The sequence below is a fragment of the Mustela lutreola genome, chromosome 1, assembly GCF_030435805.1.
Source record: "Mustela lutreola isolate mMusLut2 chromosome 1, mMusLut2.pri, whole genome shotgun sequence".
Lineage (NCBI taxonomy): Eukaryota > Metazoa > Chordata > Mammalia > Carnivora > Mustelidae > Mustela > Mustela lutreola.
Genome location: NC_081290.1, coordinates 244,022,186 through 244,037,161, shown reverse-complemented (window position 1 = coordinate 244,037,161; position 14,976 = coordinate 244,022,186). Strand labels below are relative to the sequence as shown.

Genomic DNA, 14,976 nt, shown 5'->3' with positions numbered 1-14,976 from the left:
TGATAATTCACTGAGCTGTGTGATTTGTGAACTTTTCCCTGGGTTAGTTATATTTTGATAAAATTATTATAAAGTAATGTTTCTGAATGATAAATATTCACTTTTTTGTACATCTGGGTAGTGCCCTTAAAGGGCTAACCATAAACTCAGCTTCCCAGAGTGCTGCACTCCTGCTGGTTCAAAAACACTGAGGGGTACTCTCCCTCACTGAGTACAACCAACAAGATGGCGGCTCTGGAGGTGGAACTCAGTGTGGGGCTTCGATCCCTCATTATCACTGGTGACGATGGTGGTACACAGTATAATCTGAAGGAAGACAGGAGATCCCAGCCCTCCAGAGAGCCCCATTATATGACTCTCCTGAAAGAAACAAATGTGCAGTGTGTTCTGAGTCCCAGTAATGACTGAAGATGACAGCTCGGCAATAAATAATAGAATCTTCTCTCTAATGACTCTTCCCAAGCGCCTCCCAAGAGAGGCCATTAAGAGACCCAAGAAATTCAAGAAAAAATGTTTATGAAGGATTTGAAAAAAACAAAAAAGGTCCATCCAGAGCCATCCTGAAAGCACATCCGGGGGACTGGTTAAGAGCAAAGATTTGGATAAAAATATATGTTTATAAAAAATAAAAAAATTAAAAAAAAAAAGAGCAAAGATTTGGGATGAGTACCCTAGAGCTATCATTTATTAATTACATGACCTCTGGCAAGTTATTTCACCTCCCTGTTCCCTCATTTTTAAAAAGAAGTTAATGATATCGCCTTCCTTGTGGGAATGTGGAGAGGATTAAATACACATTCATCACAGAGCCTAACATAAAAGGATTCGAGACCTGTAACGGATGCTGGCCATGGTGCTGGTGATGTTGGGGCAGCAGAAGACGATGACAAAGGTGATGATTATGATGACAAAGATCGTGATGCCCAACAGGCTGATGAACCAATGATGGGTTTCAAAAAGCTGGTCCTCAGGGACAATCACTGAACCACCCAAGAAAAACTCTAGGAGGTGCCCCTGAAGGACCCCTGAGAGGACTGCAGCGGGGATCATCCTCACAGGATTTGGGGATGATCCTCACAGGCCAGGTTCTGGGGAGATCTGGGTAAGCACTTGTAATGAATAATCTTCCTGTAGCTCATCACACCCAGTACAGGGTTTGCTGTGATGTCCCCTCAGCCCCACACACACTATAACCTTCCAACACACATTCCCTTTTCCAGATTCCTCTCACCCGTTTTAAGTATATACTTACTTGTGAATTATATGTTAAATGCCGGTCTCCTCTAAAAACCTGTAAACTTTACGAGAGCAGAGATCAAGTCTGTCTTAAGCTGCACTATATTTTTAGCCTTTAGTGTGCCTTTTATCACACAGTAAATGCTCAATAAAGATTCATAGAATGGGGGCGCCTGGGTGGTTCAGAGGGTTGAGCCTCTGCCTTCAGCTCAGGTCCTGGGAGGTCCTGGGATCGAGCCCCGCATCGGGCTCTCTGCTCAGCAGGGAGTCTGCTTCCCTCTCTCTCTGCCACTTGTGATCTCTCTCGGTCAAATAAATAAATAAATAAAATCTTCAAAAAAAAAAAAAAAGACTCATTGAATGAATGAATGAATGAATGAGAAGGTGTTCGTTTGTCTTCAATGCATAGTGGGCTCCCTCCTGCTCTGGTCCCTCCTCCAAAATCCCCCTGGGTTACTATGTGGAGTGCGTTAGCCTCCCTCATCCTTTCGTTACTGAGCATTTGTCTCTGACAGCCCAGGGCTCTGCCTCTGGAAACACAGAGAAAAAACAGGGCTTCTCCCTCTAGGATCATATAATCTAAAAGCTGGGAAGAAAAGACACATCTGGGGAGCACCTGGGTGGCTTAGTCAGCTAAGAGTCTGCCTTTGGTTTGGGTCATGATCCCGGGGCCCTGGGATCGAGCCTCGCATGGGCTCCCTGCTCAGCAAGGGGTCTGCTTCTCCATCTGACCCTCCTCCATCTTGTGCTCTCTTTCTCGCTCACTCTCTCAAATAAATAAATACATAAATACATAAATACATGATGGTTGTTATGGAGATAGGAACAAAGTGCTCTGGGATCCCAGAGGAGGGAGGATCTGGGTCTACTGTGGGAGCCAGAGGAGGCTTCCAGAAGGATGTAGCATTTGAGCGCCAAGTTGAATGAGGAACAGGAGTTTGTTCAGTGGACGAGAGGACTAACAGCACTCCAGGGAGAGGGAAAGGCATGACAAGCCAGTCTCGGCTTTGGAAACCGGAAGCAATTCTGTATTTCATAAAATGCAAGCTGGGAGGAAGAATAGGTATGCTAGAGGTCAGGGGAAGAAGGCAAACAGGGGGTAGAAACTTCAAAGCCTTCAAAGCCTTGGGATACCACCCTGGAGGAGATGAGGGCATCCTGGGTTGGGGGGAACAGGGGGTTTAATTAGGGAATGTCACATTCAGATTTATGTTTTAGGAAGATGAGGCTGGAAGTTGTATGGTTACTGAATAATAGCCCTTCCCTAAAAACCAGTGCCCAGGGCCTCTCTGGCTTGCCTTGCTTACATGAGGACCGACTTTTCACACTGGAGCTTGGCCTTAAATCTCTGCGCAAGGTTGAGTTCTCCCCAGCTGTGGGTACACTGGCCATATGCAAACCCCAGTTCCCAAATACTTTTCTGGGTCCTTCAAAGGTTGGTGCATCAACCATATAACACACACTCTGAAGAGCTGTTACCCAGTTCATCTGTTGTGCTTATCACCCTCACTGGAGCTCACCCACTACCATCATGTTCCCCACTCTGCCTGTGGGCTTGACTCCCCAGCCCCAACAGCAGTGAAAATACCCCAAACCAGACCCCAGACCCATCCCAGGGCCAGCATCCGCCATCCACCTGCTAAATGTAACTGAGCTGCCCCAGTCCTCATGTCCCACATGTCAACTACAGAGAATTTAACTTCTGCCTTAACTTGCAACAGGGGGGTTCCAAGGACTACTGGAGCAGTCCACAAGCCACCGTGGCCCCCTCCCTGCTCTGCATGATGTTCAGAGAACGTGGAAGCTGCAACTCAGATGCTTCACTTAGAAATTGGCCCAGTTGAGCCCACCCAGTCAGAATCAGAGAGGAGATGCTAGTGATGGGTTGACAGATGGGAAGATAAGGCTGAAAATCTAAAGATGAGCCGTGTGTATGGTAGGGTTGGCTTACCCTCCTCCCCTGGATGGTCTTCTTTAGCCAGTGATCCAGCATCCCCAGCCAGAGATGAAACATCTCCCATTCCAAATGAAATAGCACACATATCTAAAAATCAAAAACTGTTTTTCTATAATGGATGTAACTAATAAGTCTGGATTTGAGTCCCCCCGACCCCATTTCCTATGTGCAACCTTGGGCAAGTGACTTCACCTCTCATGGTCGCAGTTTCTAATCTCCTCTAAAATGGCAGTAATAGTATTTATCTCATATTATTATTATGACAATGAATTACTATTTGTAATAGTGAGTATACATAAATATTAAAGTGATAAGCTGTCTTAAAAATAAATCATTCTCATCCATAAAATAGGGATCATCATTCTCATCTAATGGGTTTGTTGTAAGGACGAAAAGAGGGAATGTGTATGATGCACATTGCAACAGCTCAAGAGAAGCTCATTCTTTCCCCTATGTGCTCCCACTTCATGGGACAGCTGGGAGCCAGATGAATGAGTTCTGAACTGACCATTGCATGGACAGGAAGCAGGATGGGTGGGAAGGAAGCTCCTGGGGACCTGGAAATGTGTCAGCCAAGAGAGTGTGGCTGGGAACATGGGTGAGGGCAGGTAGCGCCAAGGCTGCACACTGCCCAGGAGCCTCACTTCTTCCCCTATTTGGACGATCTTTGGGGCTGGATGATCTCCCTCCCGAAACATAATATCACAGAAGTGACTATGACCCAAATTTAATCTCTCTCCACATCCCAGTCACCTGGGTCTATGATCCAAGATGGACCAATCAGAATCCTTCCCTGAGATTTTCCAGTTTACAGTTAAAGGGACAAAGGCCTTTCTTTTAGTTACAGAACTAACTGAAAGGCTTTTCATTCAAGGTTCTTGGCGGCTCTCCTCCTTGTTATTTGGAGAAAGTTTATCTGTAGTAAGAAAAATGAGGACAACTCATAGAAACACAGCCAAGAGATAAAGGATAGGAGGAGTGAGACAGACAAGGTAGAACAAAGGTGTGGAAAGCAGAGAGGGAGGAGAGAACCTTTTTGGGTTCCTAGATCCATTTATACCTGAAGCCAGATCCACCCCTAGACTTTCCAAATATGAGACTCAATAATTCTCTTTTTGCTTTACTTAGGTTAACTTTGTTCCTGACATGTTGCATGGAAAGAGCCTCCACTAATTTTGAAACAAAGAAAGAAAGTAATTCTGCCTAGACTGTATGATTCCTTAGCAATCTGGGGGAACCGTATTTGTGGCTAAACCGAGGTGGTTGACCAGGAAGGTGGCAGTTGGTACTTAAAGGTCACTGAGATGACAGCAAATCAGCTGACTTCAAAAAAACTATTAACTAGATGTTGGGGCGCCTGGGTGGCTCAGTGGGTTAAAGCCTCTGCCTTCGGCTCAGGTCATGATCCCAGGGTCCTGTGATTGAGTCCCGCATCGGGCTCTCTGCTCAGCAGGGGGCCTGCTTCTCCCTCTCTCTGCCTGCCTCCTGCCTGCCAAATAAATAAATTTAAAAAAAAATCTTAAAAAAAATACAACTATTAACTAGATGTCAACTTTAGGGAAAAACTCAAGGAAAGTCAAAGGAGGCCTGACCTGCTCAACTATTCTTATCAGCTTTGCTAGAGATTTCTAAGACTGCTTATCAAAATTGTAGATAATCCAAAATTAGATTATGTGGCTCGATTCCTCAGTGACAGAATCCAGATTCATGAGTGGTTGACAGCTATAGGGAGGGGCCGAAACGTGCTGGATTAAGTCTGAGGAAGGCTAAGACCAAGTCAGGAGGAATCATGTCAAATTTTAGATTCAAGAACCAGTCACACCAGTACAGGGAGAGGAGGGATACACGCCTTCCCAGGAGTTCACAGGCATGTTAACTGGCAAGAAGTTCAGCACGATCCCAGAGCACAGCACAGCTGCCAAAGCAGCCAACGCCAGACCCGGCTTAACACAAACACAGTGTTCGGGACAAGGAAGATAATCCTTCCTCATGTTCCATCCCTATCAGGGCACATCTGGAGTACAAAGTGCAAGGGGATGAGAAACAGCACCCTAGAAAGAATGGCTGAAGAAAGGGGGGGCATTGGAGTGAGAAGAGACGCTGGAGTTGGTATTTCTCCACAAACACCTCAAGGGCTGACATGTGGCCAAGGGGGAGACTTTGTTTGCTCATCTCCGGACAACCAAACTTGGACCCATGAGCGGAAGTTACACGGAAGGGAAATGTTGGCAAGAGGAAAGTACAACCAGCCCAGCTGTGCCTCAGGCTCTGCCAGTTTGGGAATGTTGTCAACCTAAAGGAAGCTCTCGATTCTTCTCTCCCCACCATTCCATGGCCAAGGCAGGGAAAGGCTGCTATCATGTTAGCTTTGAAGACATTCTACTGGCCACTCACTGTAACAGGAAAGGGCAGTGATGTGAGCCATATTCACCTACATAGAGCACGGGAGGCCGTGGTGGGGCTGGGAGAGGCTGCGGTGGGGAAGCATGCTCATAGAAAAGTGACTACCTTTTGGTCACCCTCTATTTGTCTCTCCCCATCTTGTTTTAAAATTTAAAAAAAGGTTTGGGGGAGCACGCCTGCATGGCTCAGTCAGGTAAGCATCTATTCTCGATTTCAACTCAGGTCATGATCTCAGGGTCGTGAGATCGAGCCTCACATCGAGCTCCACAGGGTGTGGAGCCTGCTTAGGATTCTCTTTCTCCCTCTCCCTCTGCTTCTCCCTCCCTCTCCATTACCAAAAAAAAAAAAAAAAAAAGGCAGATAATAGATTTCTGGAACCCAGCCCTTTGTCTGGGGTGGGTCCGGGATGCTATGGTTTGTTTGTTTACTTTTCCAAGTGATTCTGATGCATAGCTAGGTTTGGAAACCACACAAATAATCCCACCAAGTGGTAATTCCAGGGGAAGTCACTTGATAATTGGTGTCTAGGTGTGATGGGTCAAGAATCCTCTCTCTGCCCCCTTTTTCGTTCAATCAGAGCCAGTGTCTGAACCTGGAGCCCCTTCCCTTTGCTCTTTTGCTTGCTGTCCTTCAGCTCTTCACCTCTGAACCATCCCTGACCTGGCTTTCCAGAATGCGGATCACCTTCCTCCCAACAGTCTTCACCTGGGACCCAGCCATCTGCTGGTCCTCACCGCGCCATCCCCCAGGCAGTGCCCCCAGGGCACCGGGCATCCTTTCTCTCTGCTGCCACCACCTGGAGCTCCCTCCTTGCTGTTGATCCCCGTCTCTGGTCTCACTTCTCTGGCTGACAAATACTTTCTCTTCTTTCTCTTTCTCATATCTAAGTCTCTTAGAGGGAGATCTCACATGAGCATTCTTCATTGTTGTTTTTTTTGTCCCCCCCAAGAATGATGATTTAGTGCCTGTTATGTCCATAGACTGTTCTGGGTGCTAGAAATGGCAAATAAGAAAGACACAGTCCTTGTTCTCATAAAGCGCCTATTCCAGCATGAGGAGGTAGATGATGCACAAGATAATTTCAGAGAGTGATTAAGGGCTATGATGAAAACAAAATCAGGCAAATGTAATGGGGAACATAAACAGGTGGTCAGAGAAGCCTCATTAAAGGGATAAAATCTGAGTTGAACTTAAAAGATGAGGGGCAAGCCACACGAAGATGTGGGCATGACCATTCTCGTCAAGGGGAAGCGTATGTACAAAGGCCCTGGGGTGGGAATGAGCTTGGTGTGTCTGTAAAATTCAAAGGGTAGTGTTGCAGCTGTGGGAAGAAAGAAAAGGAAAGAAAGGAAATGAAGAAGGCTGAAGAGAAGGAGAAAGAGAGAAGGAGGAGGAGAGGACAGGAGGAGGATCATAAGAGCTTCCTATAGCACCTAGAATCACCACCCAGTTCTTATGACCTGCTCTGACTCTGCCCATCCACCCACACTCCTATCCCCCACGCAGGTTGGCTTGTGCTTGGAGCCCTTCTCTGCCCTCCTGAAGTCCAGGGATGCATATCTGCAAATACCTGAGCCACAACTGTAGATAGGGTTCAAGTTATTTCCCATGTGTCTTCCGGGCCTCAGCTAATCCCATAGATGTGTCTGACTTTTCCAGAACTTTTCATGGAAGTTTTGAATATTCTGTGAAAGTTAGAAGCCTTGACTATGTGGAACTCCCAAGGACATCTGGTGATGTCACCTAACTCCTTACCCTTCCCATCCTAGCCCCAACTCCAGCCCAGCCAAGACACCCTATAAAAGTGGGAAATGTATACCAGCAAGAGCTGGCCAGCCATGCGGAAAGCATTCTATGACATGATAAGCTCCCTGATACTGTAGACATTTACGACGTCATCACATACACAACTGTACGCTGTCAGAAGAAGATAGAAGAAAGAACACCTTTGATAATTTGGGCCACTTGCCACTCCATTCAATGCACACACATGCTTGAGTGTGCATGAGAGGAGACTCCCACCCCCTCACCCATCACAGTGAGTATTTTGTACCCGTCACATCAGTGGTTGGGGACAAGCAAACCATTTGTTTTACCTGTTATTCAGTTGGGGGAGCACTGGTCCCTTCCAGTGCTGGAAGGACAATTAGCAGCGCTGGACCTCTGCGAAATGTTGGTTTGCTTCCATTCCCCACTAACAGAACTGTCTGGAAGGGGACACAAGTAAGGCTACCTTCAGTCTAGTACCTGTGTAGTTTATGTACAATTCGAAAGGATCTTTAAGGAATAATTTTGACTTATGGGATCTTTGCTTTCCATAGTGCCTCTTGAACCTAACCCTGGGTCTCCTGTCTCCTCAAATTGTCTTTCATTTTCATTCGGAATATATACCCCAGGGAGCTTTTGTTTTTTTCTCTTTTAGTTTATTTTCCCTTCTTCTCCTCCTCCTTCTTCTCTCTCTCGTTGTCTTATTTCATCCACTTCCGCCGTCATTCCTTTCTGTCCTTATAGCTTCCTCCTTTACTGAGGGAGAAGGTGAGACAGAACAGGCCAGTCTGACATACCTTTTTCTTCTCATTATGAAGCTTACCAATACTCCTCCCACACACACACAGGAACTCTCCTTTCCCTGTGGACTCATTTAGCAAGTATATCAACCTCACATGCTGTTGAGAAGACCGTCTAGATCCCTTTCACTGGGTGAGAGGCCTTAAAATACTGTGTTTTTATACGACTGTGCCTTAAAACATGTGGCAGAGATAGCTAATTGTGCCTTTAAATCCATTTTCACCTTCATCCTTTTGGAAAACAACGAGTTCTTTCCCCATGTTTTGGCTAGGCATTTGGCTGCCCAGCTAAATGTTCTATTTCCCAGGCTCCCTTGCAGCTAGATGTGGTGAAGTCACTAAATTCTTAGCAGTAGAGTGTGTTTGGAAGTGCTGGGCACCATTCTGGGTCACGTGATGCAAAAGAAAGCTGCCAGCTGACCAGAACCCAGATGTGTTGGTAGTGACATGACTGTAACCAGCAGCAATAAGCTCAAGGCAGGTGAAATTCACTGTATTTGTTAACAAGTATCTGGTAGACATAAGTGTAAAACAAGTAAAATTAATCTTAGCCCTATGTTTTGTTTAACCTAATATATATAATTATCACCTCAATACGTAATCAACATAAAAAGCTATTGGAGAAGTTTATTTTTCTTTCATCCTAATTTTTCAACAACCAGTATGTACTTGACACAGCACATCTCAATGTGGACTAGCTACATTTCAGGTGCTGTCACTCGTGGCCACCTATGGGACAGCAGAGTGCTAGGGGTTTGGCCGAGCCACACAACAGAAGGAATCTGGTCTCCTGGCTGACCCTGTGGAGCAAAGCTGTCCATCATCTGAGACTTCCCATTTACCTCTTATTTAAAACACTGTATTTTGGGGTCTCTTTGGAACACGAGCTTAACCTGTATCTCAACTAATATAACTTGGTAAGGGGTTTTCCTCCCCCACAAAAATTAATATTGACCTACATCTGACACTCTGTGTAACAAGCAAATGGAGAGGAATGATGAAAAGTTCTTGCTATGTTAGCCCATGTTGGTGGACATATCAGCAGTTATACCCTATTGTTCCAGCTGAGTCAGTCGGCAGCAATGGAATGACAACTTCACCGTGCGTGGGGAGTACCCAAGTTCTTTTTTTTTTTTTTTAAAGATTTTATTTATTTATTTGTCAGAGAGCGAGCGAGCGAGAGCGAGCATAAGCAGAGTGGAAGGCAGAGTCAGAGGGAGAAGCAGGCTCCCTGCGGAGCAAGGAGCCCGATGTGGGACTCGATCCCAGGACGCTGGGACCATGACCTGAGCCGAAGGCAGCTGCTTAACCAACTGAGCCACCCAGGCGTCCCGGGAGTACCCAAGTTCTAACCTTGACAAATGTCTATTTGATATGCTTTCATTTTTGGTTAAGTTTTAATTTTTTTTTTTTTTTGCATTTCATGAAACTCTTAATTTTTATCAATCTGAACTAAATAGTTATTAAAGGGGGGGGAGTTTAAAAAATTAAGTAACATGATTAAAAAAGAGGGGGATGGTAGCAGAAAAAAGGAGAGGGGGGTCGACTTACAGGGAATTACAATTTCATCAGCAGTACTTAATTTTTAAAAACCCCACTAGAGCAGAAATAGTTTACTTAAAAGTCCTTATCCAGTTTAAATTTCTCAGATTCTCCATATGTACTTTCCAAATACATCATTTGGTAGGCATGGTGGTATACATCTGCATGTAAAAATAAACCAACCATCAAATTAGGGTTTTTTCCCTATCCAATTTGTTTCTGGTTCCCCACAAACAAAAGGACTTGGCTATAGATTGACAAGGTTGTTCATGTTCCTAAATTAATTCTCTGGTTTATGAGGAAATGCAATCCTGAAGTCTATAGAAAGAAAAAAAGCAAATGTAAATAAGGAGCCATCACTTTATACTTTGTATCCCAAGATATGTCAGTTATTATCTTGAAATGTTGCTCCTTCCCTTCAATGAAGACTCACCATCCAGAAGCCCAAGGGTAGCTAGAGTGAATTCATTTTATTCCCCCTTCATTTTACTGTGTCAATATAGAAGGCTGGTTAAGAACATATGTTTAGGAGTCAAACATCCCTTAGTTTGTATCCTGACTCTACTGATTATTAGCTGTGTGATCATGGGGAAGTTACTAAACCTCTCTGAGAGTTGGTCATCACATCTGTAAAATAAGAATAACAATAAATTACCTCAAAGTAATGGAAAGAATAAGTCAGATGAGTAGGAAGTACTTACACAATGTCTCATCCAGTGTCTCCATCAAGTATTTTTCTATTTCCAAAATAATCATCTTATTATATATATATTTTTGAGCACTTACTCTATGACAGATTCCCCCCACCACCACAAAAAGATTATGTCTGACTCTCCCAGCGATGCTGTAAGGAGTGGGGGAGCTTTCTCATTTTACAGCTGGAGAAATTATGGCTCAGAGAGGTGAAGTGGCCTGCCTGAGGTCACACAGTGAATATACGACTGAGCAGAAGTTGAAACAGACCCAGTCAACATCAAAGCCTAAGCTCTTTCTACCAGACTGAGATGGGGCTCTCCGGGACACCCACTCCTATGGCATTGTGTGCCCCAGGGGGGGATAAAGAAAGAGAAAGCCAGGCAGCTTTGGAGGTCTCCAGACCTCCCTGTTTAGAATAAATCCCGCAATTGTGCTTGAAGTTGGACAAGCTTTTGAAACCGCAACTGGACATTCTTTTCCCATCAAGTTCCTTGAAATTTCCCTTTAAAGAGCATCTAGGAAAAGCCACTCTCATTAGCCAGGGTCTGGCTTTATTTTCCTCATAAACAGACCTTTCGTTAGACAAAAGAGCCTCTTTTATTTTCAATCAATTCTTGAACATTTCAGCTGATTTTCTTCTATTTGGCTTGAAATTGTGATCTGGGAATGGCTGGTCCTGCAAATTGTCCTCCTATATGGGAAGCCCCTTGAGGATCCTCAACTTGTTATTTTTAATCACTGTAATCTCCTTGTCAAAGGAGGCCATGGTCAGAAACAGAGCAGGCCTTTCAGAGCTTTCTAAAGCACAGTTATTGCCAAGGGAGGGGGATAGGGGGAAGAGGGAGGGAGAGTAGAGAGAAGTGGTGGGAGAGAGAAGGAAGTCAATATAGTACTAACAACTTAGAAAAGCCTGAATAATAATCTCCATTGGATCCTGGCTGTTGAGAAGAAATCTCATGTCATATCTCTCTCTCTCTCTCTCTCTCTCTCTATATATATATATATATATATATATATTTTTTTTTTTTTTTTTTTTAAACACAGTGCCCATTTTAATCCAGTGTAGAATACCTAAAGCAGATCCTGGGTGGGGGGTATGGAGAGCAGAAGCTATTCAGGGATGAACAGGAATTCTGGAGACAAAGATTTCAGGCAGGAAAACAAGCCATTGATTCCAAGGCTTGTGAGGGGCTCTAACTCAAGAAAAAGTAAAAAAGCAACCAGAACAGCAGAGGAATGTTAACTCCCACGGCCCTGAGTCAATACCCTGAACAGAATGCATTCGATTTACTTTTAACATAATTATTCTAAGAAAGTATAAGCCAACAGAAAATGTCACAAACTAACTAGGCGAGCGCCCTTTTCCTCCTAACTTTGAGTGGCGGAATCAGGTTTTCTAATCTCAGGGTATTTGCTCAGAAGGCCCCAGCATGGTTCCTGCAACATCTTCCTTTCAAGATCCCTCAGGCACCAGAAGGGAGAAAAGGAGACTGCCGGCCAATAGCCCTAGTGAGGAGTCACAGTCCAAAAGGCTAATGTTTAGGCTGGAAAAACCTATCGGTGGAAGTCTGGTGCCCCCCACACCCAGTCCAGGTTCTCACCTCCAGGTCATGGAGATTCTGCCAATCATGAGAATACCAGGGGCCTCTACTCCCCAAGGTTAGGGTACCAGCTGCCCATGCTCAGCCCAACAGGGAGGATTTGTGTGGGAAGAAATGCCTGGTAGGACAGGGGCATGCACCCCTCGACTTGCCTAAATCACCTAAAAATATCCTCTTGGGCTTATACTAAGAACAGTCTTGGGCTAATACGAAAAAATCACTCGTTCATTCATTCCATTAATTCGTGAGGACCCAGATAGCCACCATTCATTTGTAGATTGGACTAAGCAGTGCTGAGAACACCTACTTTTAGTTACATACACACACACCCAAATCAGATCTGACTAGGCACATCCCTCTGTTATTAAACCAAAAAGGTTTAATCCAACTCAAGCAAACATGTCCTGGGCATCTCGGGCGACTCAACTCTGTCATCTCATTTACTCCTTACAACCACCAGAGCGGTTGGGTAAATAGCTAGTTCCACTGCTGGGAAATCAGTTCAGAGAAATTAAAAGACTTGCGCAAGGTCACACAGCTACTAAAGTCCATCCGACTCCAAAGCTGCCTCTTTCGCTGCCACGTGGAGCTTGGGCGGGTTCCCCAGGGAAACCAGGTCCTGGGTTTTTGGTGAGGCCTCAAGAGGCCAAGGGGAGTACTCCCGCCTCCCTCTGGTCCACGGAGAGGACTGGCTGTCTCCCAGCTCCTCGGAAAGGCTGAGGCCGCACCCGCAAGCCCCGCTATCCCGCGGGTTCCCTCCCCGGGTTGGGCCGGGGGCTCCTTCTGCGCGCAGTACCGAGGGTCCCGCTGGCCTGTGCGCGGGGGTCAGAGGGGCTCGCCAGGCGCTGAGCGCTGCTGTGTGCGGGGGGCGCCCGGACGCCGCTCTGGGAAGCTCCAGGTGGACAAAGTCTGGGACACGATCCCGGGGACATGATCGGGGGAACCGGGAGGAGCGTTCAGAGAAGGGTAGCGGCTGCTTACGGTGGCCTGTGCGGCGGGTGCGCCCGCTGACAGTGGCCCAAACTTTCTCCAGGGCTCTCCACCGCTTCCTGCCGCAGAGCTCTGGGAACCCGGAAGGCGGGGATGCAAGGGCGGCGGCCTGGAGCCCACCAGCTGCCCCCAAGACCCGCTCTTACCCGCGAGGCGCCAGGGCGGCCTCACGAAGAGGCGAGGGGCGCGGGGGACAAGCAGCCCGTCACTCCCCGCCCGCGGGGCCCCAGGTGAAACCGGGCAGCCTTCCTTCCCTGCCCCAGGTCCTGTCACCCAACTAGAGAACGGCGGCTGCTGCGCGGGTAAAAGATGTCCAGGGGAGATGCTGGGCTGCGGAGAGAGGTGGTGGGCGGTGGGGATGGAGTCAGGGGGCTTTAGGTCTGCGCGGTTTGAGCGGCTCTCCTGCCCAGGAGGCGCTCACCTGCCTGGACATCCCCTCCCCGCGCCCCTGAAAGCCCGCGCTTGGCGGAGGAGTGTAGGCGCGACATCCCCCCAGCAGCAGAACCTCGGGGTGGCTGGAGCCAGGATCCTCCGGCCTCCAGGGAGCAGGTCTCGGGAATTTGGGCTTTCCTTTCCGTCTTCACGGGGTTTCCCTTCCTATTCCGAATCCTCACAGCGCTCCTTGGAGGCCGATTCCATCCGGAGCCTGTCCTAGAAATCCAGACTCTTCTCCCTCGCCTGGAAAATAATTTGGAGTTCTTTCCGAGGGCCCTTCCCAAAGCTTCAGACTCTTCCTCCTCTCCTTCCCGTGCCCCGGGACCAGTCAAGGGAGAAGCTTAAGTCCCTTTTCCTGAAGTCGTCTGTCCAAGGAAGCTGGAGTGACCGTCCCGGGGGCTGGTCTCAGAGAAGCTGGTATCCTCCCCTTCAGGGATGGGAGAGAGGGAAGCCTGTCCCCCACCTGGTCTGGGACCCAACAGAGAGAAACCAAGGTTCCCTCCACTCCAGAGGCGGATCCGGAGGAAGACCGGTTTCCACTGCTCTCCCGGAGCGGGCTAGGGGGCGGGAGGGAGGGGGGAAGCCAGGTTGCCTCCCAGCCAGGCCGGCGTGGCGCGTAGCTCGGCTGCAGCCCACGCCCGGGGACCGCGCTTACGAACTGGGGCTGCACCGCCTGGCTGCGGCCCCCGCGACGGCCCCGGACGCTGGCTCGGGAGCCGCACAGGGTTCGCGGCGACAGGGGCTGAGGGCAGCCAGGACAGAGGGCCCCTGCTGGGCTCCGCCGGCAGCGTGCGCCCGGGGACCGTGCGCCCTCCTCCGGCACCGCGCGGTCGGCGCCCTTCCGGGGGCCGGGGGCCGCGCCCCCGGCGCCACGCCGGGCCACTTACCTCGGTAGCTGGTTCCTGGCTTATAGAAGTCGGGGTCGCCCTCCACGCGGAGGCTGAACTCGGTGTAGCCCTCGCGCCGCGTGCCCTGGGCGCGCAGGATGCGGCTGCAGTAGCCCTCCGATTTGGGCACTTTGTCCAGGGTCTCGTCGGAGAAGGCCAGCGCCGCGGCCAGGGGCAGCGCCAGGGCCAGCAGCGCTGGACTCCGACTTAGCCTCAGGAGTGCTGGGACCAGCCTCATCCTCGCGGGCGCTCAACTTTGTGCGGCTGCCGCCGGCCCTCGCCACGCGACGCCTGCCCGAGGGTCCCCGTAGAAGCGAGACCCGGCGGAGCCCGGGCGAGGAGCGGGAGCTCGGAGCCGGCGCTGGCAACCGGGAGACCGTGCCGGTCTCGCCTTGGCGGCTGCGGAGCTGCGCCGCGCTGCGCTGAGCTGAGCTGAGCTGAGCTCCCGAGCCGCGCGAGGAAGGGAGGGCGGCGGCGTAGGGGGAGGAGGGCGGGCTCATCTTGCCCAGATCCCCGAGCGCAGCGCTGTTTTGTTTCCGAGCGGGCGATTAGCGGCGCGGCCGTGTTTGTTTTGCGACGCCGAATTCCCAGGGTCTGGCGAGGAAATCATAAGGCACGGGGACGCGACGGGTTCTGTCCCACCACCAAGGAGGTTGAGGTCC

The 14,976-nt window shown here is 48.7% G+C and overlaps 1 protein-coding gene across 1 annotated transcript in view; it reads right to left on the bottom strand.

Moving 5' to 3' along the window:
• Positions 1 to 14,712, bottom strand: part of SPON1 (spondin 1) — a 256,540-nt gene extending 241,828 nt beyond the window's left edge. The window contains exon 1 of the mRNA XM_059136775.1: positions 14,315 to 14,712. Coding sequence (XP_058992758.1) covers positions 14,315 to 14,552 — 238 coding nt within the window. The 5' untranslated portion in view covers positions 14,553 to 14,712. The remainder of the gene's footprint in view (positions 1 to 14,314) is intronic.
• Positions 14,713 to 14,976: the final 264 nt, after the last annotated feature.